The sequence below is a fragment of the Cebus imitator genome, unplaced genomic scaffold (genome assembly GCF_001604975.1).
Source record: "Cebus imitator isolate Cc_AM_T3 unplaced genomic scaffold, Cebus_imitator-1.0 Scaffold671, whole genome shotgun sequence".
Taxonomy (NCBI): domain Eukaryota; kingdom Metazoa; phylum Chordata; class Mammalia; order Primates; family Cebidae; genus Cebus; species Cebus imitator.
The window spans coordinates 342,532-368,593 of NW_016107986.1; the positions used below are offsets into that span (position 1 = coordinate 342,532).

The 26,062-nt window shown below is 39.9% G+C and overlaps 1 protein-coding gene across 4 annotated transcripts in view; it reads left to right on the top strand.

Annotated features, from left to right (window-relative positions):
• Positions 1-26,062, top strand: part of CDK15 (cyclin dependent kinase 15) — a 91,047-nt gene that overhangs the window by 32,144 nt on the left and 32,841 nt on the right. For all 4 annotated transcript variants that reach the window (XR_005198303.1, XM_037734845.1, XM_037734846.1 and 1 more), the window contains exons 9-10: positions 14,131-14,224; positions 19,425-19,488. Coding sequence is in view for 3 of the 4 variants with exons in the window: in XM_037734845.1 (XP_037590773.1) it covers positions 14,131-14,224; positions 19,425-19,488 (158 nt within the window). In the remaining variant the exon portion in view is untranslated. The remainder of the gene's footprint in view (positions 1-14,130; positions 14,225-19,424; positions 19,489-26,062) is intronic.

The window sequence follows — 26,062 nt, forward strand, 5'->3', positions numbered from 1 at the left end:
ACCAAGCTTCAAGAGACCTGATTTTCATGCCAAATTAGGATTTCTAATCAATTAACTCTGGATTCTTTTATCTTGAAAAAGTCATGTATACTCTCTGTGTCTATGTTTCTCCATTTAAAAAATGAAGGTAATAAACTCTCCCCATCTGAGCTCAATGGAACTGTAGTACAAGTATGAGAGCCAAATAGGTGGCTGGGCATGCCAGCTCATGCCTGTAATCCTAGCACTTTGGGAGACCAAGGCTGGAGGGTCAATCACTTGAGCCCAGTTTTTTAAGACCAGCCTGGGTGGCACAGTGAGATCCTGTCTCTGCAATTTTTTTTTTTTTAATTAGCCAGGTGTGATGGCTAAGTAAACACTTCAGGAGGCTGAAGTAGGAGGATTGCCTGAGCCTGAGAAATTGAGACTGCAGCAGTGAGTCTTGATGGTTCCTCTGCACCTCTGCAATCCAGCCTGAGTTACAGAGCAAGACACTGTCTGGGGTGGGGGGGAAGAGAAGGAGAGCGGGAGGGGAAGAAGGAGAGAGGGTGAGAGGGAAGGAAGGAAGGAGGGAGGGAGGGAGAGAAGGAGGGAGGAAGGAAGAAATCCAGCTAGTTGCTATCAATTAGAGTCACAGAGTTGGGGAGGCTCTAAGGTTAATGGGGTACAGTAGTCAGCATGGGCTCTCAGACACTCATCATCCTAGAACAGCAGTGTTATTTTCTCTGGATCATATTCCTGGGGATCTCCCAGTCATTTGGGGGCCACTGTTAGGTATGTGATGACTTTACAGAAATAGCCAACACCCCAAAGGTAATAAACTATATGAATCTCTTTCAATACCTTAGAAGAAAGGGTTTGCATAAAAACACAAAGTCCTGTTTTCAAAAATCAATAATTGATTTTTTAAAAAATTAAATGATGGTCCTAAAGGCTAGACTAAGCTTTTAGATTTCCCAAAGAAGTAAGAAGGGTTGCAGACATTTTTCTCCAGTGTGGAGTCATTGATTTCTGATACCTGGTACAATTTCTAGAAATATCATCTGCTAGTCAAAGCCTTCCTGAAACTGTCAGCTCACACGGCTGAGCACTGTCACTTCAAAGGACTCCGGCAGGCTCTGGCTTCCTCAGCTCTTAATGATGCCTTCCTGGTTATGTTTCACAGAGCGAAACTTCTACCCGTCAATTTTAAACTATATTTTATTATGGAATATTTAAAACATTCAAAAGTATATATAACATATATGTAGATCAGTGATTCTCAACCAGGGAGCAATTTTACTCTGCAGGGGACATTGGCAATGTCTGGAAACATTTTTTGTTTTCACAGCTGGGGGTGGGGGGCAGGGGATAGCACTGGCTTCTAGTGGGTAGAGACCAGGGATGCTGCTAAACATCCTACAGTGCAGAGGACAGCCACCTGCAACAAAGACTTATCCAACCCAAAACGTCTGTGGTGGCAAGGTTAAGAAAACTGATGTAGATTAAGAAGCTTAATTTTATTTGTTTATTTACTTTTAGAGACAGAGTCTCCCTTGGTTGCCCAGGTTGGGTACAGAAGTGAGATTGTCTCACTGCAGCCTCCAACTCCTGGGGTCAAGTAATCCTCCTGCCACAGCCTCCTGAGTAGCTGGGACTACAGGCGTGTGCCACGACACCTGGCTAGCTAAAAAAATAAAATAAAATAACATAAAATCATAGAGACAGAGTCTGACTTTGTTGCCTAGGTTGCTCTCAAACTCCTGGCTTCAAGGGATCCTCCTGCCTTAGCCTCCCAAAGTGCTGGGATTACAAGTATGAGCCACCATGCCCGACCAATTAAGAAGCTTAATGATGTGAACTCCATGAAACTGCTACCCAGTGTAACAACTAGAACATAATCTGTACTGTCCTATCAACTGTGTCCCCTTCCTGTCACCTGCCCCTCCACTGGAAGGGCTTCCACCTGATTTCTTTTTTCTTTTCTTTTGGTCAGGATTCTCTTACATCTTTTAAAAATAATCCTTTTACATTTTACAGGTATTCTAAAAAATATTATTTTGTTTTACTTGATTTTGAGGTTTTATAAAAATGATGTTATATTGCTTTTAGTCTTCTGTGACTTGGTTTTGTTTCATTCAGTATGTTTCTAAGATTCACTCATGTTGATCTGTTTAGCTATACTTTATCTTCTGTTAGCGAATATTTCAGATTTTTTTTTTTTTTAGATGGAATCTTGCTCTGCTGCAGTGGCATGATCTTGACTCACTGCAACCTCTGCCTCCTGAGTTCAAGTGACTCTCCTGCCTCAGCCTCCCAAGTAGCTGGGAATACAGGCATGCGCCACCACTTCCAGCTAATCTTTGTATTTTTAATAGAGACAGGGTTTTGCCATATTGGCCAGGCTGGTCTGGGACTCCTGACCTCAAGTGGTCTGCCCACCTCAGCCTCCCAAAGTGCTAGTATTACAGGCATGAGCCACCACACCCAGCCTGTTAGTGACTATTTCAGTTATTTAGTTTGCTTTTTGTTTTGTTTGTTTCTGTGACTTTGAATAAACTTGGTATTTATATTTAAGGATTTCTCTAGGATACTTACCTAGGGATGGATTTGCCATGTCACAGGGTATGCAAATGTCCAACTTCATAAAATAGCACCAAATTGTTTTCCAAAATGGTTGTAATAGTTGATGCACCAATTTGGTAATACCAGATTTCTTAATTTTTGCTAATCAAGGGTAGAATGATACCGTGTTGTGATCTAAATTTGCATTTTCCTAATTACTAATCAGGTTGGACATTATTTCATGCATTATTTGCCATTTGTGTTTTCTATGACATAATCATTTGTGTCTTATTTGTTTTTGGTTGGTCTGTCTGTCTCTCTCCCTCCCTTTCCTTCTTGATTTGTAGAGTTCTTCATATAATCTAGACATTATGTATGTTGCAAGTAGCCTCTGGCAGTTCAGGGTTTATGTTTTCCTATCTTTACGTTGTCTTTTTTTTTTTTTTTTTTTTTTTGAGATGGAGTTTCGCTGTTGTTTTTTTTTTTTTTTTGAGATGGAGTCTTGTTCTGTTGCCCAGGCTGGAGTTCACTGGCTTGATCTCAGCTCACTACAACCTCTGCCTCCTGATTTCAAGCAATTCTCCTGCCTCAGCCTCAAGAGTAGCTGGGATTATAGGCGTGCCCCACTATACCAGGCTAATTTCTGTATTTTTAATAGGGATGGGGTTTCACCATGTTGGCCAGATTGGTCATAAACTCCTGACCTCAGGTGATCTGCCCCCCTCGACCTCTCGAAGTGTTGGGATTACAGGTGTGAGCCACCGTGCCTGGTCTATGTTGTCTTTTTGAACAACGTTCCTTATTATAATATTGCTGACCTTATCGATCTTTTCTTTTATGGCTTGTTCTTTTTGTTTCCTGTTTAAAAATTTCTTCCTTCTCTGAGGTCAGAATGATTTTGTCCAATACATTCTCTTTTGTTTTTTTTGAGAAGCAGTCTCTCTCTGTCGCCCAGGCTGGAGTGCAGTGGCACGATCTCATCTCACTGTGCAACCTCCATCTCCCAGGTTCAAGCAACCCCCCACCTCAGCCTCCTGAGTAGCTAGGATTACAGGCACGCTTCACCATGCCTGGCTAATTTTTTGTAATTTTAGTGGAGACGGGGTTTCACCATGTTGGCCAGGCTGGCCTTGAACTGCTGACCTCAAGTGATCCTCCCACCTTAACCTCCCAAAGTGCAGGGATTACAGGCATGAGCCACTGCGCCTGGCCTATCCATACATTCTTTTAAAGATTGTAAAGTTTCTTCTTTCACTTTAAATTTTTAATATATTGAAATTCACTTGTATTTGCTAAACAGTTGTTTCACGCCAATTTCTTCAGTGATGTGCCATGCCAAATCTCTTTTATATCAAATTTTCATAAATATATGGGTCTGTTTCTGGGCTCTCTGTTCTGCCAATTTGTCTGTTTTTGTACCAGTGCCACACTATTAATGTCTATAGCTCTGCAATAACACTTGATATCTTGTAGGCCGAGTCTCCCAACCTATTTCATCTTCTTCAAGAGTGTTTTGGCTGTATTTCTCTTCTGATTTTTCATAGAAATTTTAGATTTAATGTTTCAAGTTTCATGAAAAATCCTTCTGGGATTTTCATTGGAATTCCATAGCAATTATAGAACAATTTATAGATAATTTACATCTTTATAATACAGTAGTATCCTCCAATTTTTTTTTTTTTTTGAGACAAAGCTTCATTTGTTGCCCAAGCTGGAGTGCCATGGTGCAATCTTGGCTCACTTCAACCTCCACCTCCCAGGTTCAAGTGATTCCCCTGCCTCAGCCTCCCAAGTAGCTGGATTACAGGCATGTGCCAAGGCTAATTTTGTATTAGACTTGTACAAGGGCTTTTGTACAAGCCCGGCAAATTTTGTATTTTTAGTTAGGTTGGTCTCAAACCTCAGGTGATCTGCCCGCGTTGGCCTCACAAAGTGCTGGGATTACAGGCATGAGCCACCGTGCCCAGCTGTCCTCCAATTTTTTTAACATGGCATATTGCTCTATCTGTTTAAGTTGTTTTTTAATGACTTTTAGTAAAGTTTTATAACTTTCTCTCAAAGGTCTGACATAAAACAAAGGTTCTTGTAAGTCTATTTCATTGTTTATTGTTTCTTTTGGTTCTTACATATATCTTTTTTTTCCATGCATGTTGTTGTGTTTGACAGTGATATGCTAGTTTGGCGTGGAATTTTATTTGTGAGATTTCTTTGAGGACTTGAATGAGGTGTGTTTCCTCAGAGAGGATTTGCATTTAATAATGCCAGATATAGTGTGTGTGTGTGTGTGTGTGTGTGTGTGTGTGTGTATACATATTTTTTTTTTTTCCTTAGACGGAGTCTTGCTCTGTCACCCAGGATGGAGTAGCTGGTGTTACAGGCACGCACCACTGCACCCAGCTAATTTTTGTATTTTTAGTAGAGACAGGGTTTCATCATTTTGGCCAGGCTGGTCTGAAACACCTGACCTTGTAATCTATCCACCTCAGCCTCTCAATGTGCTGGGATTACAGGCGTGAGCCACCATGCCCAGCTGCCAGATATAGTATACATTTTAAAAGAAACGTATTATTATATTTTACATAAATGTTGGTCTACCACCCAGACCTTGATTTCTTAAGATTGTTTTCTGTTAAAAGGAACTTGGATTCTTTGAAGAAATGGCTGATCTAAAGCTAGGGCAGGGAATGTATACAATGAGTCTGGTGCAACTTGTTGAGCTAAAAAATTTCCTTACAAAGTAATCATAAAATAATAGGAATATGTCAAAAGGACGTGGGAAGCAACTTGAAGAGGCTTCTGCTGGTCAAATCTGGGACAATTTGAGCATCAAAGTAAATAATGAGGGTAATGGATTATAATCCATTGACTACAATAAGATAGTTAGCTAGTTACCCAGCTAGCTAGCTAGATAAGAGAAGAAGTTCACTGGGTGCAGTGGCTCACACCTCTAAACCCAGCACTCTGGGAGGCAGAGGTAGGTGGATCACTTGAGGCCAGGAATTCAAGACCACTTTGGCCAACATGACGAAACACCATCTCTACTATAAATACAAAATATTAGTTAGGCATGGTGGTGCATGCCTGCAATCCCAGCTTCTTAGGAGGTTGCAGTGAGTTGAGGAGCTGAGATCACTCCAGTATACTACAGCCTGCCTGGGCAACAGAGTGAGAATCTGTCTCAAAAAAAAAAAAAAAAAAAAGGAAGCTTCTCCTGACATAAGAATGCCAGCTAATAACTGGATTGAAAATGACAGAAAATTACTATTGTATAACCAGTATAGTAGTATTTGGCTGAAACAAGAATAATTCATGCTAAAGTAGAGGGGGAAAGTTTGATGAGGAATAAGATATTTACATAGTCTCAGAGTACCTCTTCACAAATTACTCGTTAATCACAAAGGAAAAAAATAGTAACTTTATAGTAGGGAAACTTGGCGGACAACATCTTGCCCAACTGATTAAAGTTAATATTATGGATAATGGGACTGAATGGCATCATGTGTCTCCTCATATGATGCACTGAGAAGGATATAATATCATTTATATGGGATTTCTGGTTGGGGAGGAAAGCATACTCAGAATCTAATCATGAGGATGTATCAGATAAACCTAGTTTAAGGGACATTCTACAGAGTAACTGGCCTGTACTCATTAAAAGTGTCAAGATTTTAAAAGGTGAAGACTGAGGAACTGTTCCAGATCAAGGAGACTCCAGAAACATGCCAACTAAATGCAATCCATGGTCCTAGATTGGATCTTGGGGGAGACGGTGCTCTAAAGACATTAAGTGAAATTTCAGTAGGCATTGTGGATTAGATAGGGGTATTGGATGAATGTTAAATTTCCTGATTTTGATACTTGTACTGCTGTTATGTAAGAAGATACTTTGGTTCTCACAAAATACCAACATAATTATTTAGGGATGAACAGTCATGATATCTACAATTAACTCCCTAATGCTTCAGAAAAGATATAGACAGACAGATAGATAGATGATAGACAGACAGACAGACAGACAGATAAAATAATGAAACAAAAGTGGCAAAATATTGGCAATGGATGAACTTGTTTGGAGGATATAAGAGAGTCCTTTATACTGCTGCACCTTTTCTATAAGTTTGAAATTATTTCAAGATTAAAAGTTGCCTCCAAATTGTGAAAACCTTCCTGTTTCATCAAAGATAGTATAAGACGCACTAGTCTAATATGTGATCAGTGTTTGTAATTACTTCATGTGTGTTTGAGAAGAATGTGTATCCCCTAAATTGTTGAGTACCAATTTTTACGTGTTCAAAAATTCAAGGTTCCTAATTGTGTTATCCAAATCTTCTTTATATCATTTTTGTCTTTTTAACCTACCAATGAAAGGTGCACTGAAATCATTCACTATATTGTTGATTTGTCAGAATTCTATCCACTTTTGCTTTATATGCTTTGAAGCTATTTTCATTAAGTGCAAATAAATTTAAAACTGTTCATTATTCATTTATGCACTTTAGTTATCACTTTTATAATTTTTCTTTCTTCTCAAATACATCTTTTAGAGTTTTTTTGTGTGTAGGCCTGCTGGTGGCAAATTCTCTGTTTTTGTTTTTAGAAGATAAACCCTAATTATTGAAAGGTAGTTTTGCTGGGGATGTGATTCTAGACTGACAGTTATTTTCTCTCAGAACTTTGACGATGTCATTCCCTTGCTTTGTCTTCCATTGTTGCTGTCGAGGAGTTTGCTTTTAGCCTTATTATCTTCCTTTTGCAGGTGATCTCATTTTCTCTGGATGTTTTAAAGACTTTTTTCTTTGCCTTTGTAATTATGCAGTTTTCTCTAGGAGGTGTCTAGCGTGGATTTCTTTTTACTTATCCTGCTTAGGATATCTGGTGCTTCTTCCATTTATGAATTCATGTCTTTCATCAGCCATTTTCTTTTTGAATATTGACTCTATTGTATTCTCTCTCTCTAGAGCGTCAATGAAAGACTATTAGACCATATTCTTCTATTATCCATTCTCTTCTCTCCGTGATAATTTCCATTTCCTTAACTTTCTGTGTTGCATTCTTTCTGGTAATTTCTTCAGCTCATCTACTCTTCTTTAAGTCTCCCTTAAACTATGTAGTAGGTTGGTGCAAAACTAATTATGGTTTTTGCCATTGAAAGCAATGGCAAAACCACAATAACTTTTGCCCCAACCTATATCTCTTACCTTTTTACTGCATATACAGAAATGTATGTTATTCCATTGATAAGTGTTTCATGAATTTAACCAAGAGCAACAATGACACTTACAATATAAAAATGCAATTATAAGTTAAAATTATTATTACTCTTATTCATTACATTTGATAGTTATTTGCCTGGTAAGACTAAAAATGTACTGTAGAAATAGAACAATATGCATCTTCCATTGAGTTTACTGTATTTGTTTACCCTCAAAGTGATTGCTAGACCTTGGGTGTTTACACTGAGGTCCCTGTCCTCCCATTTTTTTCTTTTTCATTTCAGAGTGACAAGAGAGGAAATGAGAAGGGAGAATATTTCCAGTTGACAAAGAATGAAAAAGAAAGAAAAATAACCCTATTCTGCTAGGCCATGCAACTCCATAGGGTCCAAAGTGAATGCCTTTGTAGGAGATACATGACACTGGGTGAGCGGTAGTGCCTTTGTCTTAAATTATAACGTAGTGCAGAGCCTCTCCTTCACAATGAGGCCTGGTGGCAGCAGTGTCAGTAGGGGGGCAGAGCAAATAAACAGGAGCTCTAGTTAATTATGGAAAACTTGCAAGTAGGACATGTTGGTTATTCCCAATGCTCCCAGCCAATATTCTCTCATCCAATATTCTCTCATCCAATATTCTCTCATCTTCCAACATCTTTTCTTCTCTCTCTTTCTGCTATCTTTTCAGACCTTAAAAGATTCCATTATGGACTTTAGTGAGAAAAATGCAATATTTTAGGTTTATTAAATGGTTGTGGTTTTTTGCTTTTTTGTATTGTGTTAAAACACACATAAAATTTACCATTTATAGCCATTTTCAGGTTTATAATTGTGACATTCAGTATATTCACACTGTTGTGTCACCATCATCACTGTCTATCTGCAGAACTTTTCGTCATCCCAAACTCAAACTATGCAACTATCAAACAATAACTTCCCATTACCCCCCACCCTCCTTAGCCCCTGGTAACCACTATTCTGCTTTTTATCTTTACAAATTTGACTATTCTCAGGACCTGATGTAAGTGGAATTATACAATACCTCTGTGTCCAGCTTGTTTTGCTTAGCATAACATTTTCAAGGTTCATCCATGTCGTAGTACACTGAGTTTTCAAGAAGCATTTATTTCAGTACACAAGGTCCTCTATTCAGTATGAGTTTCAGGCAGCTGCAGGTTTTAGGACTAGAGAAAGTTGTCTCTGCCTAACAGATCCTTTACTGTCACATTTCTCACTGCAAACTTCCAAATATAAAAAGAGTGGTCTAGAGAAAAGCAAGTGAGAATGTCATGTCACTGCCATATATTATGTTGTTCTGAATTAACTTCAACAGTAAAAATGAAATATTGATTCCTTTCTCCTAACAACATTTTGATATGCTCCTTGCATCTCCAAAAAGCCTAAAACTCCTGAGATGGTATTTTTTCTCCAGGGATTGCCTAAGGAATCTGAGGAATCTTTTCCCCTCTTACAGAAGAATTTGTTCATGATCAGAATAGAGAAAAGGTAGGAAGAGAACCAGAAAAACATGTAAGCAGTTTCCTGTAACTTGACTGAAGGACCACAGTTGGAAGAATAAAATGACCCAGGACATCTCTCCCTTCTGGAAGGATTTAATGTTTGATGTCACTGAGTCTTTTCTCCCCTGCATCTGAAGTTCCCTTCATCTAACGGGCTGCCCCCAGGGTATCTCCACAGAGCAGCAATCCTCAAGAAGCTTAAAGATATGTAGGGTAAGAAGAGCCCCAGGAATGAAGATTTAAGAACAAAACAGAAAAATAAAAGGAAACAGAAACTGGTTCCCCTTCTGGACTTGAATGTTCAGAATATTTAAAATGTTTGCTTTAAGACTAGTCTAGGGTGGGCAAAATAGATAGTAGCCATATGACTTGTATTCTTAAGGGTAAGAAGCAAATTAAAAAAAAAAACAGTTCTGAACAGAAATGAAAAAATAAGATAAACTGCATAATTTTTAAAGAACAATGCTTACACTTAGATCTGTCACCTTTCAAACAGTGTGGACTTATTTTATTATCAATGCATTGATATTTATAGTTCCCATGGATACTCCAGGTACTAAAATTGATTTAGGAATTTTTTCTGTCTTGTAAGTGTTCTAAAGACATGCACAAGTACATACACACACTATGTGTGTATATATATATATATATATATACACACACACACACACACACACATATATATTCTGCTTTTATCATATATATGTGAATATATATAGTGTGTGTGTATGTGTGTGTGTGTGTGTGTGTGTGTGTGTAAATGAGTAACCTTTGATTTGTTAGATAAGGAAGGTTTCAACCTTCCCCAAAATGCAGATGGAGAATTTCAACCATATAAACCAAATATTAGCATTTTATCTCTGGAACACAAATATTTTGTGTTACTTCATAGTACTTACATAATGGCCTGAATGCTCTAATTTTTGCCAATATATTTTACATAATTTTATATGCCATTTTGGTGGCATCGAAGATAAAGGGCACTAAAGAATAGTGCAACAAAATGACTTCTTGGTTCCCTACAGCCCTAAGTATGAAGAGATACCATGAAAAGGCAATAAGCTGCATCTAGGCAATGGAAGGCTTTTGTGGGAGAAAAGAAAATGAACTACAGGTTTAAACCTAGGAAATGTCATTTTCTGAACCTTGTTTAAAATGCTTTCAATCCTTCTAGTGGTTTGTGAGCTCCTGGGGTTTCTGGAAGGTGTTTGGGAACTGGATGGGGGTTAGTTCATGTTTTTAAAAGTGGAAATACATTTCCACTTCTATTTTATAACCAAGTAATAGGCTGATTATGTATACGTTTTATATACACAGACACGTATTTATTTTCACTTTCAAAACAAAATGGTCTGGGGCCTTTCAAGAAGGGCATGTGGAGAAGTCACAGGGGCAGAAGCCATTTGGTGGTGTCCACTAACTCAGTTCTCTGTTGGCTTATCTCCTAGTGGACCATTGCTTGCAACCTGGACGTTTTTAACTGTTTGACAGTTTTTCATCACTTTTATTCTCCTTCATGTAGTGTTTCATTTATACCCTTAATATCTCCTGTTTTAAAGACAGGAGACAAAAAGAACATGGATATTTAAATACAAGTTAATGAGGAGCTTAAAATAAAAATAATTCTGGGCCGGGCGCAGTAGCTCAAGCCTGTAATCCCAGCACTTTGGGAGGCCGAGGCGGGTGGATCACGAGGTCAAGAGATCGAGACCATCCTGGTCAACATGGTGAAACCCTGTCTCTACTAAAAATACAAAAAATCAGCTGGGCATGGTGGCGCATGCCTGTAATCCCAGCTACTCAGGAGGCTGAGGCAGGAGAATTGCCTGAACCCAGGAGGCGGAGGTTGCGGAGAGCCGAGATCGCGCCATTGCACTCCAGCCTGGGCAACAAGAGCGAAACTCCGTCTCAAAAAAAAATAAATAAATAAAAATAAAAATAAAAATAATTCTACAAATTTACCTCAAGATACTCTGCCAGATTCATAAGTTACATTTGTCTGATCAAAATTCTTGTATCACATATCAAGATGTTTCTTATACAGCAAAAATCAGTGGAAAGGAAAAAATAGCCCAGGCGCATGGTAGTGCACACCTGTACTCCCAGCACTTTGGGAGGCCGAGGCAGAATGATTGTTTTAGCCCAGGAGTTCAAGACCAGCTTGGGCAACATAGTGAGATCCCATCTCTATAAATAATATTAGAAAAGGAAAAAGAAAAAGAATAAAACGGGGCTGTTATATCCAAATGGGCTTTTTTAAAATTGGCAATAAGGTCAGGTGTGGTGACTCACTCCTATAACCCCAGCACTTTGGGAGGCTGAGGCAGGCAGATCACTTGAGGCCAGGAGTTTGAGACCAGCCTGGCCAATGTGGTGAAGCGCTGTCTCTACTAATAATGCAAAAATTAGCCAGGCATGGTGGTGCATGTCTATAATCCCAGTAACTGATGTAATCCCAGTTACTCGAAGGCTGAGGCAGGAGAATTGCTTGAACCTGGGAGGTGGAGGTTACAGTGAGCCGAGATCGTGCCACAATACTCCAGCCTGAGCGACAGAGTGAGACCTTGTCTCAAAAAAATAAAAATAATTTTTAAAAAAGGCAATAAAAACAACCTGTTGCTTGATGGAGGAAAAACCTCCTTGCAAAGCTCAGTCTGATAACATTCTTTTAAACAAAACTCTAAGAACAAGCCAGTCAGTTAGGTTAAAGCCAAATATTAGATTATGAAAAGAGTTTTTGTCTATTTTTACATGATTAGATACAAAGTAATTTCAATATTTGTTTTAGTATGTATTCTTTTCCCAAACCAGACATAAAGCAATTTTAAACTTGATTGTCAAGAAATCTGCTTTCTCCTACATAATCAATGAAAAGTAATCTAAACAGTATATGTCAGGCCAGGCACAGTGGCTCACATCTGTAATCCTAGCATTTGGGGAGACCTAGGAAGGTGGCCTGCTTGAGCCCAGAATTTTGAGACCAGTCTGGGCAACATGGCGAAACCCCATCTGTATTTTTTTTTAAAAAAAAAAAAGAGCATATATCTGCAGTCAGATGGAAAAAGTAAAAATATGTAATAAACACATATCATATGTAATAAACACCTATAAATAATATTAAAACCATATTCTAAAATAAATTTTATGATAATTTTTTAATAATATTGTTATCTATGATAAAGTATTTTACTTAAATTTCCTTCTCTATCATGCCACACAAAAATGGGAAAATGATTAAGGGAGTTTGCAAAATTATGTGGTATAGTGAAAGAGGTTTGCAGTAAGAAAAAAAGCGAGAGAGAGAAGTATGGGACCATGGGGATAGTCTCTGTAATCAGTCACCTAACCCACTCTTAACACTCAGAAGACTTATGAGAATAAAAATATGTATTATTAGCAAAAGAAACCTTGCTTCCTTCCTGTTCCTCTGTAATTATCCTTCAGTTTGACAATGTATGAAAGAGAATTTACATTTCACTGTTTAATCTATTTAAAGATGAATATTTCCTGTTAAATTAGGATGCACCTCATAATCAGTAGCATCTAACAGTAGAAGTCAGGCTACAGTTGTGAGGGTAGTTAGAATTGCACATGTGTGAACATCAATTTACAGAATGGCCAGTCATGGTGGCTCACACCTGTAATCCCAGCACTTTGGGAGGCCTAGGTGGGTGGATTGCTTGAGGCCAGGAGTTCAAGACTAGCCTGGCCAAGATGGTGAAACCCCATTTCTACTAAAAATACAAAAATTAGCTAGGCATGGTGGCAGGTGCCTGTAATGCCAGCTACTTGGCAGGCTGAGGCAGGAGAATTGCTTGAACCTGGGAGGTGAAGGTTGCCATGAGCTGAGGTTACACCACTGCAATCTGGGCAACAGAGTAAGACTCCACCTAAACAAACAAACCAACTTGCAGAATCGCGGTAAGTGACTTAGAAGAAAACTCTGCAAACAAAAATGCTTTTTTTTTAAACTCCTAGGAACCAAATAAATAGTTGTGGAGAAGGAATGAATCAGACATGTTTAGCAACATTCTTTAAGCAGGAGTCAAAAGTAAGCTAACACTACATAACAACAAGTCCAGCTTAGGAGCCCAGGACCAATGACTCTCAGTTATTTTATGGATTATTTTAAGAAATGCTGCATCATCAAATTCTTAATATAGAGGATGATACATGGGTAAATGTAGACATCAAACAGTCTGAGTCAAATGCTGAACGTGAAAAAGTTTTAGGAATACCTAAACCAATTTATTTTGCTTGATGTTTCTCTTTTTTCATACACAAGCATGCTCTATGGGAATATAATCTATATTTAATTAAATTTATAACCGCCCTTTCAATAAGTATAAAATGAACATTCTGATCATGTCACAGTTTAACTTGCTTTTTTTTCTTAATGGCAAAAAATTAATGATGCTTCTTACAATGATAGCATCTTAGACTCAATGAAAAGTGGGGATCAGGTCGGGCGTGGTGGCTCACGCCTGTAATCCAAGCACTTTGGAGGCCAAGGCGGGCGGATCACCTGAGGTCGGGAGTTCAAGTTCAAGAAAAGTGGGGATGAAATGAAATGTTGGGATACAGTACTTTCCCTTCTTCCCCTAAAATAGATAACTAATGAGCTTGAATGGTCTACAATGTTTGCTAACTACTGTTTTCCTAACTGCTGCAAATTAGGTTCCATTTTAACAAAAAGCTGTGGGCTGTTCTTATTTTTGTTTGACATAAGGACCTTTTTTTGGCCCAAGACTTTTAATATCATGTGGTCCCTATTTAACTCTCCCTAAAAATATGTCTTGGGAGGAGAAATTCTAGTAGTTCAGTTTCGCTTGTATGATTTCTTTTAAAGTGTCGGTTTACTCTTGTTTCCTTTGCTAGGGGTGCAGGCTGCATCTTTATTGAAATGTTCCAGGGTCAACCTTTGTTTCCTGGAGATTCCAACATCCTTGAACAGCTGGAGAAGATCTGGGAGGTAAGAGAAGAATTCTTCTAAAGAAAATGAAATATCTGCATTTTAAGTTTTGAACCAAAGTTGACTTGCAGACAAATGAAGCAGTTCATCTGCTTTGAGATATTAAGCCATATATGACAAATGTAGAAACTGTAGCATTTGCCACAGGCATAAGCACCCTGGGAATCCTTGGTCAGGAAACTCGCTGTTGTCCCATAGTAGCCCATGAATCCAGCTCACTGAATGACGTTCAGGTCTCCTGCTCACCGTCATTACTATTGTCTTAACCTCCCAGAGCAATTTCTGCTATTACTACTCAGACACGCCCCTACCTTGCTACCTCCAGTTCTAATGCTTCCATATATTTGGCCCTGGATCTTTGTCAACTGAAAATAAAACACACAATTTTTAACTGGACGCAGTGGCTCATGCCTGTAATCCCAGTACTTTGGGATTACTTGAGCCCAGGAGTTCGAGACCAGCCTGGGTAACATGGCGAAACTCCATCTCTACAAAAACATACAAAAATGAGTGGGCTGTGTGGGGCACACCTTAGTCCCAGCTACTCAGGAGGCTAAGATGGGAGGATCGCTTGAGCCCAGGGAGGTCGAGTCTGCTGTTAGCTGTGACTGTGCCACTGTACTCCAGGCTGGGCAACAGAGAAAGATAATGTCTCAAAAAAAAAAAGACACAAAATTTTCATAGAACTCTGATAGAACAGAGGCTTTCCCTCTTAGTATGAGAGAAGTGTACCATTTATCATGTTTATCCACACCAAGTTCCTAAAGTGCCAAGGTGCCTTTGTGTGTGTATGTGACTGTGTGTATGTGCGGCTCTATTTTTCTTAAGACGGAGTTTCACTCTTGTTGCCCAGGCTGAAGTACAATGGCACGATCTTGTCTCACTGCATCCTCTGCCTCCTGGGTTCAAGTGATTCTCCTACTTCAGCCTCCCAAGTAACTGGGATTACAGGCATGCACCACCATGCCCAGCTAATTTTGTATTTTTAGTAGAGACGGGGTTTCACCCTGTTGGTCAGGCTGGTTTCAAACTCCTGACCTCATGATCAGCCCACCTCAGCCTCCCAAAGTGTTGGGATTACAGGTATGAGCCATCACACCCTGCCTTATAAACTGATTTTTAAAATACAACATACAGTTAGGCATAGTCGTATGTGCCTATAGTCCCTACTGCTTGGGAGACTGAGGCAGGAGGATCCTTTGATCCCAGAAGTTTGGGCAACATAATGAGACCCCCATCTCTAATAATGATAATAAATACAAATTTAAAATAAAATTTAAAAATATGACATACTATCTTTGATGACAAAATTTAAAAAGGAATTATTTTACAGGTCTTTAGTGTGCAGTTAGCACAGCGCTTAGAAATTATAGAATAAAGTGAGCAAGATCCTTCTCAAGTCCTGATGACTCTTTAGGACTCATAATGGGCCAGGCACTGTACTAGAAAGAGAAAAAATAATAATTTTCTAACCTGCTTGAGATATAGGGGTATAAATGACAACACAGCTGCTGAGCTTGATGACTTTCTCATTTTGTCCGCAGAGCAAGAAACTACAGATGCAATAACAAAACAGTACTCAATGAACATGGGTCTGTAGATAACATACTATTTCATTGCTTTGGATACATGCCCCATGGTGGGATTGCTGGATCATATAGTAGTTCCAGTTTGAATTTTTTGAGGAAGCTCCATACCGTCTTCCATAATGGCTGTAGTAATTTACATGCCCACCATCAGTATGCACGTGTTCCCTTTTCTCCACATTCTTGCCAACACCTCTTTTGCCTTCTTTATAATAGTTGTGAGGCGATATCTTACCATGGCCCTCGCCTGCATTTGTCTGTTGATTAATGACATTGAGCATTTTTTCTCTTGGCCATTTGTAGGTCTGCTTTTAAGAAATGTGTATTGAGGTGCTTAGGTCATTCCTGCTACTAAAACAAAATACCTTAAGGTGGATATTTTATAAAGAACAGAAATTGGCCAGCCATGGTGGATCACGCCTGTAATCCCAGAACTTCGGGAGGCTGAGGCAGGTGGATCACTTGAGGTCAGGAATTCAAGACCAGCCTGACCAATATGGTGAAATCCTGTCTCTACTAAAAAAACAAAAACTAGCCGAGTGTGGTGGCATGTGCCGGTAGTCCCAGCTACTCGGGAGGCTGAGACAGGAGAATTGCTTGAACCCAGGAGGCAGAGGTTGCAGTGAGCCAAGATCTTGCCACTGCACTCCAGCCTGAGCAACACAGCAAGACTCCATCTCAAAAAAAACAAACAAACAAAAGCCCCAGAAATTTATTTTTCACTGTTCTAGAGACTGGAAAGTCCAAGATCAAGGCACTGACAGGTGACAGGCCCAATGTCCAGTGAAAGACTTGGTCTCCAAGATAGTGCCTTGTCGCTGCATGCTCCAGAGGGCTGAAGCATGCTATGTCCTTACATGGTGGAAGGGCAGAAGAGCAAAAGGGCCTGGCTAATTCTCGCCAGCTCCTTTATAAGGGCATTGATCTCTGTCCTTGTGTCCTAATCTCCCGCTGAAGGCCCCACCTCTTACTACTGTTGCATTGGGGATAAAGTTTCAACATGACTTTTGAAGAGAACACAAACATTTAAACCATGACAAATCCTTTGCCTACTTTTTAATGGGGTTGCTTGTTTTCTTGCTATTGAGTTCCTTATATATTTTTGATATTAACCCCTTATCAAATGTATGGCTTGCAAATATTTTCTTCCATCATAGGTTGCCTCTTCATTCTGTTGTTTCCTTTGCTGTGAAGACACTTTTTACTTTGATTTATTCCCATTTGTCTATTTTCACATTTGTTTCCTGTAAGAAGTTTAGAAAATTAAACAGATTATGAATAGTTCCTGAATTTGTGTTTTACTAAACATAGCCTACGCAGATGAATATAGGAAAGTTACTTCAGAATCTGCAATATTTGTTGTTGGAAGTGCATCTTTGAAAGCAATGGGTTCATTCTAAATCTCCCAACCTCTAACCATAATTTGTTCTATTTATCCTGAGATCTCACTCTTAGGAATAAAAGCACATTGAGAATTCCTGAGTCTTTATTATACTATTTTTCTGAAATGCCTTTGAGTGTGTGCATTTACTTCTAAATAATAACTGTCACCACTTTCTGATCAATTTTAAAAACTAATTCTTTCAATAAGTGTTTTTCACGAAAAAAAATCCTGGATTTAGTTCTAAAATCAGAATGAACTATGCAAACTTTGAATCCATTAATCAAAATGCTTTTAGTTTCCATTCCACCAAAGGCAGATAAACAGCCCCTTCAGACCACTGTGGTTTGAAACATGGCACTCACTGGCTGCCTTTTAAGAGCCTTCAGGGAGGGAGTAAAACAACAATTTTTGGTTTTCAGTTTCCCAGACAGTGAAGGAGAGATTTAGTAATTTTCTCAAGTGAAAAAGAATTCAATAACTTTCAAATAGAAACTGAGATCAAATTTCCCAATAAAGTATGTTGAATTTTTGTTTAAACTTTTAAAATCACAAGCTTAAAGCTTTGAATATAAGATTAAAAAAATTTTTTTTTAGTATCCATTTTGTTGGCTTTAAACATCACACAAAGTAACCAACAGTCTAGTAACTTTCACCTTAGAGAAAACATGATAGTGGTTGTTATGTATTTCCTGTATTGTTTTCTCTTCATTATCTTTGCTTTCTTTTCATTGCACTTTGCCAGCCAACAGAGGATGTATAAGTACATGTGACTTACACCCACGTGTTTACACATGCATCTGTGCAAATACATAAGACAGGTTAAAAAAGAAGAATTAGCTTCCCATCCCCTGGCCCTCTCCCACAAAAGAAGGAATTAGTCCAGTTGGTTTTTCAAAATGGATTCCAGGATTCTTAGTGTTCCCTCGGGCTCAGAGTGGTTGATAGGAAAAGCCTATAATCCTCTCTGTCGCTTTTCAGTTTGTTTAGGGAACGGATCAAAGAAGGAAGATTTTACTGGGTGGCATGATTTTTTTATTATATAAGGGAAAATAGCACTTCAGTGTCTTTTGTTTGAAGACAAGCTTTACAGACTCCAAAAAAGCATACCTCTCAGCCAGAGTCCTAGTCAACAAGCTGATAGATATTAAGATTCTGAATTCTTCATTGATTATATTCAGTCATTGTTGGGCAGTTGACTCCCTCCCATAATAATTGCACCAGTATCTATAACCAGCATTTTACACATGGATTTGCTAGGCTCTTTCTGTAAGAGATGTTTCTAAAAAGAGTTATAGTGAGATATGCTTCTAAGAAAAGATATATTATAGTAGTATAATGAAAACTACTAGTGTTTTACTAATATTTCACAAAAACAATGTTACTCTGGCTCCCATATATAACTGCCTATGGGCTTTTATGATTATTTTAAAAGAATAGTAAGGTAATACCCACAGGGGAACTCATGGTGATAGCTCCATCCAAAGTCTGAGCTGTTTTGGCTTTGTACTCCAAAAGACTTTATTTTCATAAATCTTAACTAAAAACTAGAGCTTTAAATTGGTAATCCAAAGCATAGGGACAGTTCTTTTTCAAGTGATGTTCTTCCCATGACAATCCATCAGTGAGAAACCAAATACCATATTCCAAGCTGCTGGTCACAAGAAAACAAGCAGATAAGATGAATGTGATAGAAAGGACTAGAGTTAGTTTTGGGGTCATCTTTAGCCAACATTCCATTGCCTGAAGGTCAGTAATCTGAATCCTTTTTAATTTGAGCACATCAGGGAACAGCTGAATACCCATGCTGAGGCATAATTTAGCTGTCAAGTGTCTCCTGTCAATACACATATGGTCATCTAATATAAGGCAAAGAGACCGTCACTCCTGCTTCTTTATATTCCTGACTCCCAACATGGTGTCCTAATGAATGATGATCATGCAGTAAATGTTTAGTGATGAGAACATGACTTTAAGCAAGGCTGTAGGATCTGCCTCAGAACAAGTGAGTCAGTAAGAAGGCAGGCCTGGGACCATAGAACTGTATTACAGTTTTGTCCAAGAAGCCGCAAATGTTGGAAACACTAAAGTTTCTTTCTCATATACATCAGCTGGTTTCATGCAATGGGACAGATATCTGACTCTTCCCTGATCTGTCCTGCACGTCTCCATACCTCCTCCATCCCCCTCATCTCCTCCTCACATTTCTTTTTCTTTGTTTGGCTCTATATAGGTTTTGGGAGTCCCTACAGAGGACACTTGGCCGGGAGTCTCCAAGCTACCCAACTACAATCCAGGTAATATTGATCTGAGCTTCTGAAGACTCTGAGAATTAATAATGTAAGGAGAGCACTGGCCATGCTAACAGGGTGTTCTTCTTATATTATGAACCTGGCAACATAGATGGGTCTTGATGAATTTCTACATCCATATATCCCCTGATTAATCTTTGTATGAGGAAGACATTGAAATAGCAGTTGATGTTAGAGCAGTTCCCTAGCACTATAAAACACAAGCAGCAAGTGGAATAGAATTTGAAATGACTATTACTGCAGATTCCACATCCATTGTCAAATACCCAGTGGCTCAAAAGAACAACTCAAAAGATGGCTCACCTTTGCGCCCCTGACTGTCATAAGTTTATTGATTAGATTGTTGAATTTCATACATTTAAAAAGAAGCTAATGCAACAGAATAGAGGTAGAGGCCCATTAGGCCTAGGACATACCAGGTAAGCTGTATCTAGGTTATATTTACAAAGGGTTCATTCATTGCCTCTAAACCTGACACTTGGTCATTTTCTCTCACACATTTGGTCTTTCAAGACTGGCTTCTGGGATGAATTTAGACGTCATCCATGGGGGAATTCTTTGAGAAGTTGTTGCAAGGCCACGTCAGAGGAATCAGGTTAGTCACCTCAAGGATGTTGAGACAGAAGGGAGAAGACAGACACTGAACTGCAGAATGAAGGATCACATCAGAAGCTGGAGAAACAAATAAAGACTATGCCGAAGCTGAGCTCTCACTGGCAGGATGAAAGGGCAGGTAGATAGGTACAGATAAGGACAAGATTAGGGTGGATATGCTCCAAACTAGATTTTCAGCAGGATCTTGGCTCACTGCAACCTCTGCCTCCTGGGTTCAAGCAATTCTCCTGCCTCAGCCCTGCGAGCACCTGCCACCATGCCCAACTAATTTTTTGTATTTTTAGTAGAGATGGGGTTTCACTATGTTGGCCAGGCTAGTCTCGAACTCCTGACCTCGGGTGATCCACCTGCTTCAGCTTCTGCACCCAGCCTGTTGTCCTTACTAAATTTAGAATGATATTATCCTAAAAGGGTTTCATGAGAGCAAGAAATTGTAGCTAGAGTTAAAATGTGATTTAAAAAGAAGATAGAAGACATAGGGAGCCTGGGACTTTTTTTCTTCTTTCCTTCAGCATCCGATACTTTTGTTCAAACAGCTATCCATAGCGATCAGGCTTCTTGAACCATCAGGATTATGGAAGCCCTACAGCAAGCTAAAGACTAACTGTAAAGTCCTTTCAGTTCCTTTGTGAATGGCCATATCCATTGCTAAAAGGCCTTAAAATCATTTGCAAATGGTTTATGATTTCTAACCATTTTGCTAGAGTTTAGCATCTGAGAAAAATGCCACTCTCTGGTCACAGGGCTTGGAATAGCGCCTGTTGCCATTGGTCTGAGATAGAGGAAAAAAAGAACAAGCTTCTTGTAGAGCCATGGTCCAGCCTGCAAATTGCTCCTATCTCCAGTTGCCATGGTTTCCAGGAGAACTTGGGTCTCACCTTTTCCTACCCTGCCAGTACCTCCCCCTGTCCACTCTGTTCTCTTTTCCCTCAGCTAACTGAGGATGCTAGCAGAAGTGTAGAGTCACAGATGGATTACAGAAAACAATTTGGATGATGCCAATACAAAGCTACTGTGGTGGGCATATGCTGCTCCCCCAAACTTCAGACATTTGGGTTTCAGGTTGGTCCAGGCAAACAACAGTGATCCCAAATACAAACTGTCTTGGTGAGAGCAATAATCATGGAAACTTGGCCAAAGTGCTTCCCTGCCAGATTGTGTGCTTAATAAGATAACTAGGTTCCAACAAAACAGAGAAAATATGTTGCATTTTTTTCAATTTTCTGTTGTTTCAAAACAACATGCAGTTTTTTTATATTAGAAGAAAATTCTCCAGGCCCAACATCCATGGGGCTCATAATCGATTGTTCTTCTTGTAAGTTTTCAATTTAATTCAAATAAGTGAAAGATTTTCAAGCACCTACTATCTGCCAGGTGCTGTGCCATGTGCTGGGGCTACCCAGAGGGAGAGGGTGCGCTCTCAGATCTCTAGTGTTTGGGTTTGGATTCATTCATCCACACTTTGTCACCAGGTCTCTTTGTTGCTGGGGTGCTCATTTGTGAGCCCTGCTTCCGTGGCTTGGGGAGTTGTGGCTGTGGGCCAGGCTGAGCTTATGGAACAAAGGGAGTTGGAATCTTAGCCTTAGCCAAGTTGTCTAAACCTGGATTTGGAACTCTTAAAAATCCAGCCTATTTTGTGTGTGGGGTCAGTATTATCAATAACTCAATCTTAAGGACTGTGTTTTAAAAGGGTCTTCAACATCTGTGTTTCAGGAACATCCCTTTATGTGAGTCAATAAGTTCCTTTTGAGCCACACCCTACCCATCCTCATCCCTGAGCTGCGTCGCTTCTACACACTTGAACACCAATTATTAAGGGGAGCAGAAGACAAGCTGGGAGCCAGAAAAGTGTCACAGATGAGCACTGTGGCAGCAGCATTCTGAATGAGCTTCCCGTTCCTTTTCTTTTCATTCTAAGTAGTCCTAGGAGCCCCCAGACTTTGAATTGGTCAGTACAATTTTGAGGGAGTCCAATTCTCGGGAACTCGAGGGAACCATCAGTGTCCATCTACACTCATGCCACCAATTCTAGGCCTTATCTGGACACCTTTAGCAAGACAGCAAAGTTTTCATTTGCACAGTTTTTAAAAAGTCTCCTGATGCTGACCCAGCCAGATAGGTTTCTCTGACAGTTAACTGTGTTCTCAGAGCTTTGATGAGCAGGGTTGTAAGTTTTGTAGCCATCAATTCAGATTCTAGTCCCTGATTAAATCTGGGCAAGCTAAGAGGGTTGTATAATTTTGGAAACTTGCTCTTCCTTTCCTTCCTTCCTTCCTCTCTCCCTCCCTCCCTTCCTTCCTTCCCTCCCTCCCTTCCTACCTTCCCTCCCTCCCTCCCTCCCTCCCTTCGTTCCTTCCCTCCTGTCTCCCCTACTCCCCATTTTAAGCAAGATGGCTGAGAACTCTGTGTCCTCCACTTCAAAGGGCCAGTTGTCTTATTTTGATGTGGGCAGATTGAAAAGTAGGCTTTGAAAAGTAGGCGCTTTTTTTGTTTAATCTTTTCTCCTGGGATAGCTTTCAGAGCAATATATCCAAGTGTCAGTGAGGGGGTTCTGACGAGCATGGATTCCCAGACTCTCAGCAGGATCATTCTCTAACAGAAATATAAAAGTGAAATATTAAAAACCCTGGAACGTGAACTCCATCTGCAGAGTACCCAGTGTCTTGCCTGCTTGCACCATGGGGAAAAAAAAAAATCTTGAAAAAAGAGGGAGGAGAAAAAAGTGCTTTGAGTAGGAGGTTTACAGGTTTAGTAGAGCATAGTAACATCCCCTCAAAGAAGTGGGTGTTGCTCTGTGACCCCCCAAAATGCTCCTCCTTTGACTCAGCCGCCAGAACACTCACCCTCCTCCAGCAGCACACCCCCTTTTCACATGCTAACTGAGGCGTCCGTGATTGGTTGAACAATAAACTGGTCACACTTGCTAAAGGGCTGCCGTCTTTCACACAATTAGCCAAGACACATTAATCAAGCTGGCAGGACGGGGCTTCGAGGGCCTCCTGCTGTGGGGGAGGGAAGAGAGTTTGGTGAGCCTTAATAATACTCCACAGGAAGCTATAATAAAGAACAGCAAGCTGGACGGGATTCTGCTATCAGAAAGCTGGAAGAGTTTGAAGCCCCAATAGATGCTGTAGTTGGAATGGACAGGAGTTGTGGTGCTGAAGAGCCCAGAAACTTAGAGCAAACTGAATGCTGGTCTTGGCTAAAATCTGCTAGTAGAAGACAGTACTATGCATTCAAATGGTGAACCCCTATAGACGTTTTTACAAAGTTCTTTTAGCCTTCTTAGCTTCCCCTACCACTCTCACGAAAATGCACTCAGGAGACAACACTCCCCTTTGGAGACTAAAGCACTGGGCAGTGGCTATGCCAAACCTTACAGTGTAGATTTCACCATCAGAACCAATAGAAATGAAGAATATATAAGAAGCAGAGAACATCATTCTGGATGAGATTCCCATTCCTTTATATTTCATTCAAAGTAGTCATAAGCACCCCCAAACTTTGAATTCAGCCAGTACAATTTGAGGGATCCCAACTGGGAGCCCCATTGAAGGTTCTCTCAATTTAGAACCAATTAAGAGAAAGTAGTCACTGGAAAGATATTGGTCCTACCTAAGTATCTGAAGGGTATTCAAAATAGTTACTTTCCAGGGAGAAAAATTAACATTTGTACTTTTAATAATATTTTCTGATTTTTCTTTTTTCAAATTCCCTTTAAATAGATGTTCCAATGGCAATACAGAGCTGATAAGATCATACGTTAGAAACCAGCTTGCTACAGAATCGTGTAGGGCTTTTAAGAGAATCAACTAAATATTTAGACATTTCTCAACTAAAGTAAACGGAGGCCTTACTCCTCTGGAGGTTGTCCAGTCACCATCTCATTAAATGCAAAGATCCTGCGATAAAGAGAAACTTTCTTTTCCTGCCTACATGATTGCAGCCCAGTTGTGGTTTCTAATGTGTCATTGATTGTTTCATCCAACTTCTTTTGCTCCACTGAAAGGGTCTGTCATAGCTCTGTTTGCTTCCTTAAACACGGTTTTTGAAAGCGCTCATGCTGTGTGAGCTCAAATCCTAGCATTAATGTACTGCTGGGTTCATTTCACCACACTCAAAAGCACTGAGTTTAAATCCCTCTCAATTCCATTTGAGGCACCAGAAGACTTTATCCTTCTCCACTAATGGTTCCAAGTTTACATCTAGATACTGGGGGTCAAGGACAGGAGAGGATTTAGAAATAACAGTGCATGACATTAGTCAATGCATTTGCCAAATTGGCAATTAGTTCCTGATGTGCGTGCAAAGCATTTTATTCTTGTCTCTTTGATGCTTGTTCCCATAGAGAAGGGAATAGAGTCCACAGAGGCCTTCAAACTTTTAAAGAAATATCTGCTGAAAATCATGCCTGATTTGTGACATGAGCTCAGCCGCAGGGAAGCATCCGGGATTATCCTGGTTCTTTTAGTCCCAGGAAAGAACACTGCACGTGGGAAGTTTTTCCACTAGAAGAACGTAATGAAAATCAAAAGGCAGGAAAGCGGTACTAAAAGCCCTGCAGGGACCAGAATCAGATGTACTGTAAGCGACAGGCCAAGGGATGCCCAGTTGCTTTTCAGTACGCTTGCTTTATCAACTTCTGACCACCAGGTGGAAGCAAGAAACAGCATGGATGGCACACTGATAACAGACAGCATTGTACTGCAGCAATGCAGCCTTGTTCTTGGAATGGCTTATTTTGACCTTAAATCCAGTGTGAGAGCTTCACTGCATCTGACACCACGATGGGACAGATGATGATTAAAATGATCCGTGTCCCCACTGGGATGATAAAGAGCTATGCTGCTTTGGGTTCACTGGGTTCTGAGCAAGTCTCCTTGTTAGCTGTGAACACAAGCTAAGGTCTGTATTTGGGTGGGCATCAGCTTGGTTGCATGAGCTATTTAGCCAAAGGGGCTATTCAGTGGGCTGAACTAAGGGGAAAGATACTGATAAGAGAGGCTTGAACTATGGCCATCAACTCATATGGAACTGTAAGTCCAAGCTCCCCCTTTTACTATCTGAGGTAACTTGAGGAATTTATTTCCTCATTCCCTAATCTGCAAAATGGGAGAAATCCTATCATTTTAAAAGCGTTTCCTGTGTGCCAGACACAGAACATACAGAATTGCTGATCCTGTTACTGCCTACTGAGATGGATGCTGGATGGAGTAGCCCCATTCTACAGATGAGGAAATAGAGGCTTTCTCCTAGGCTCACACAGAGGCATATTTACTTATTGGAAATGGGTGAAATCTGCATCCAGACTTTGTTCTCCTTTCATTAATCATGTTGTGTCCCTCTGTCTCATTTTGCAGGATGAGTCTGAGAAATAAATCATGTTACTGAATTGCATCTGTTATAGTGCCTAACTGTTAGTAGGTGTTCAATAAAAGTTCCTATTCAGTTTTTTACACAGTGTGGAAGTTCAGCTGATCAGTGACTTGCCATGGTTTAGACCCAGTGACAGGTGTGAGAAATGATGCTATCTCGGCTTCTTTTTGGTTAGCCCCTTTAGAAATATTGGCCTCCTTCTAGAGGTCAGACATAACTCCAGGCACCAGAGCTGACTTTTGTTTTTACTGGCTTGGCCTAAACCTTGCCTGAGTCCGCATATCCTAAGAGCTGACTCTCAGTTTGCAAATGCCTACCAAAGTCAGTTGTGCGTCCATTAAGTCTGTTTCTATTTGGTGATGGGTCCATTCTGCTCCCTGCACCTGGACTGCAGTGATATGTTTGCCCCCTCTATGCCCACAGGGCCCTTCCCTGGGAGAATCCTTGTCATCTTCACACCACATAATGGGTATCCAGTAAGGACTGCTAAATCACAGACAATATCAGTGTTACCGTTATTAATTTCACCCAAACATGGGATAGTAGAAAGAGTACTGAATTTTCTATA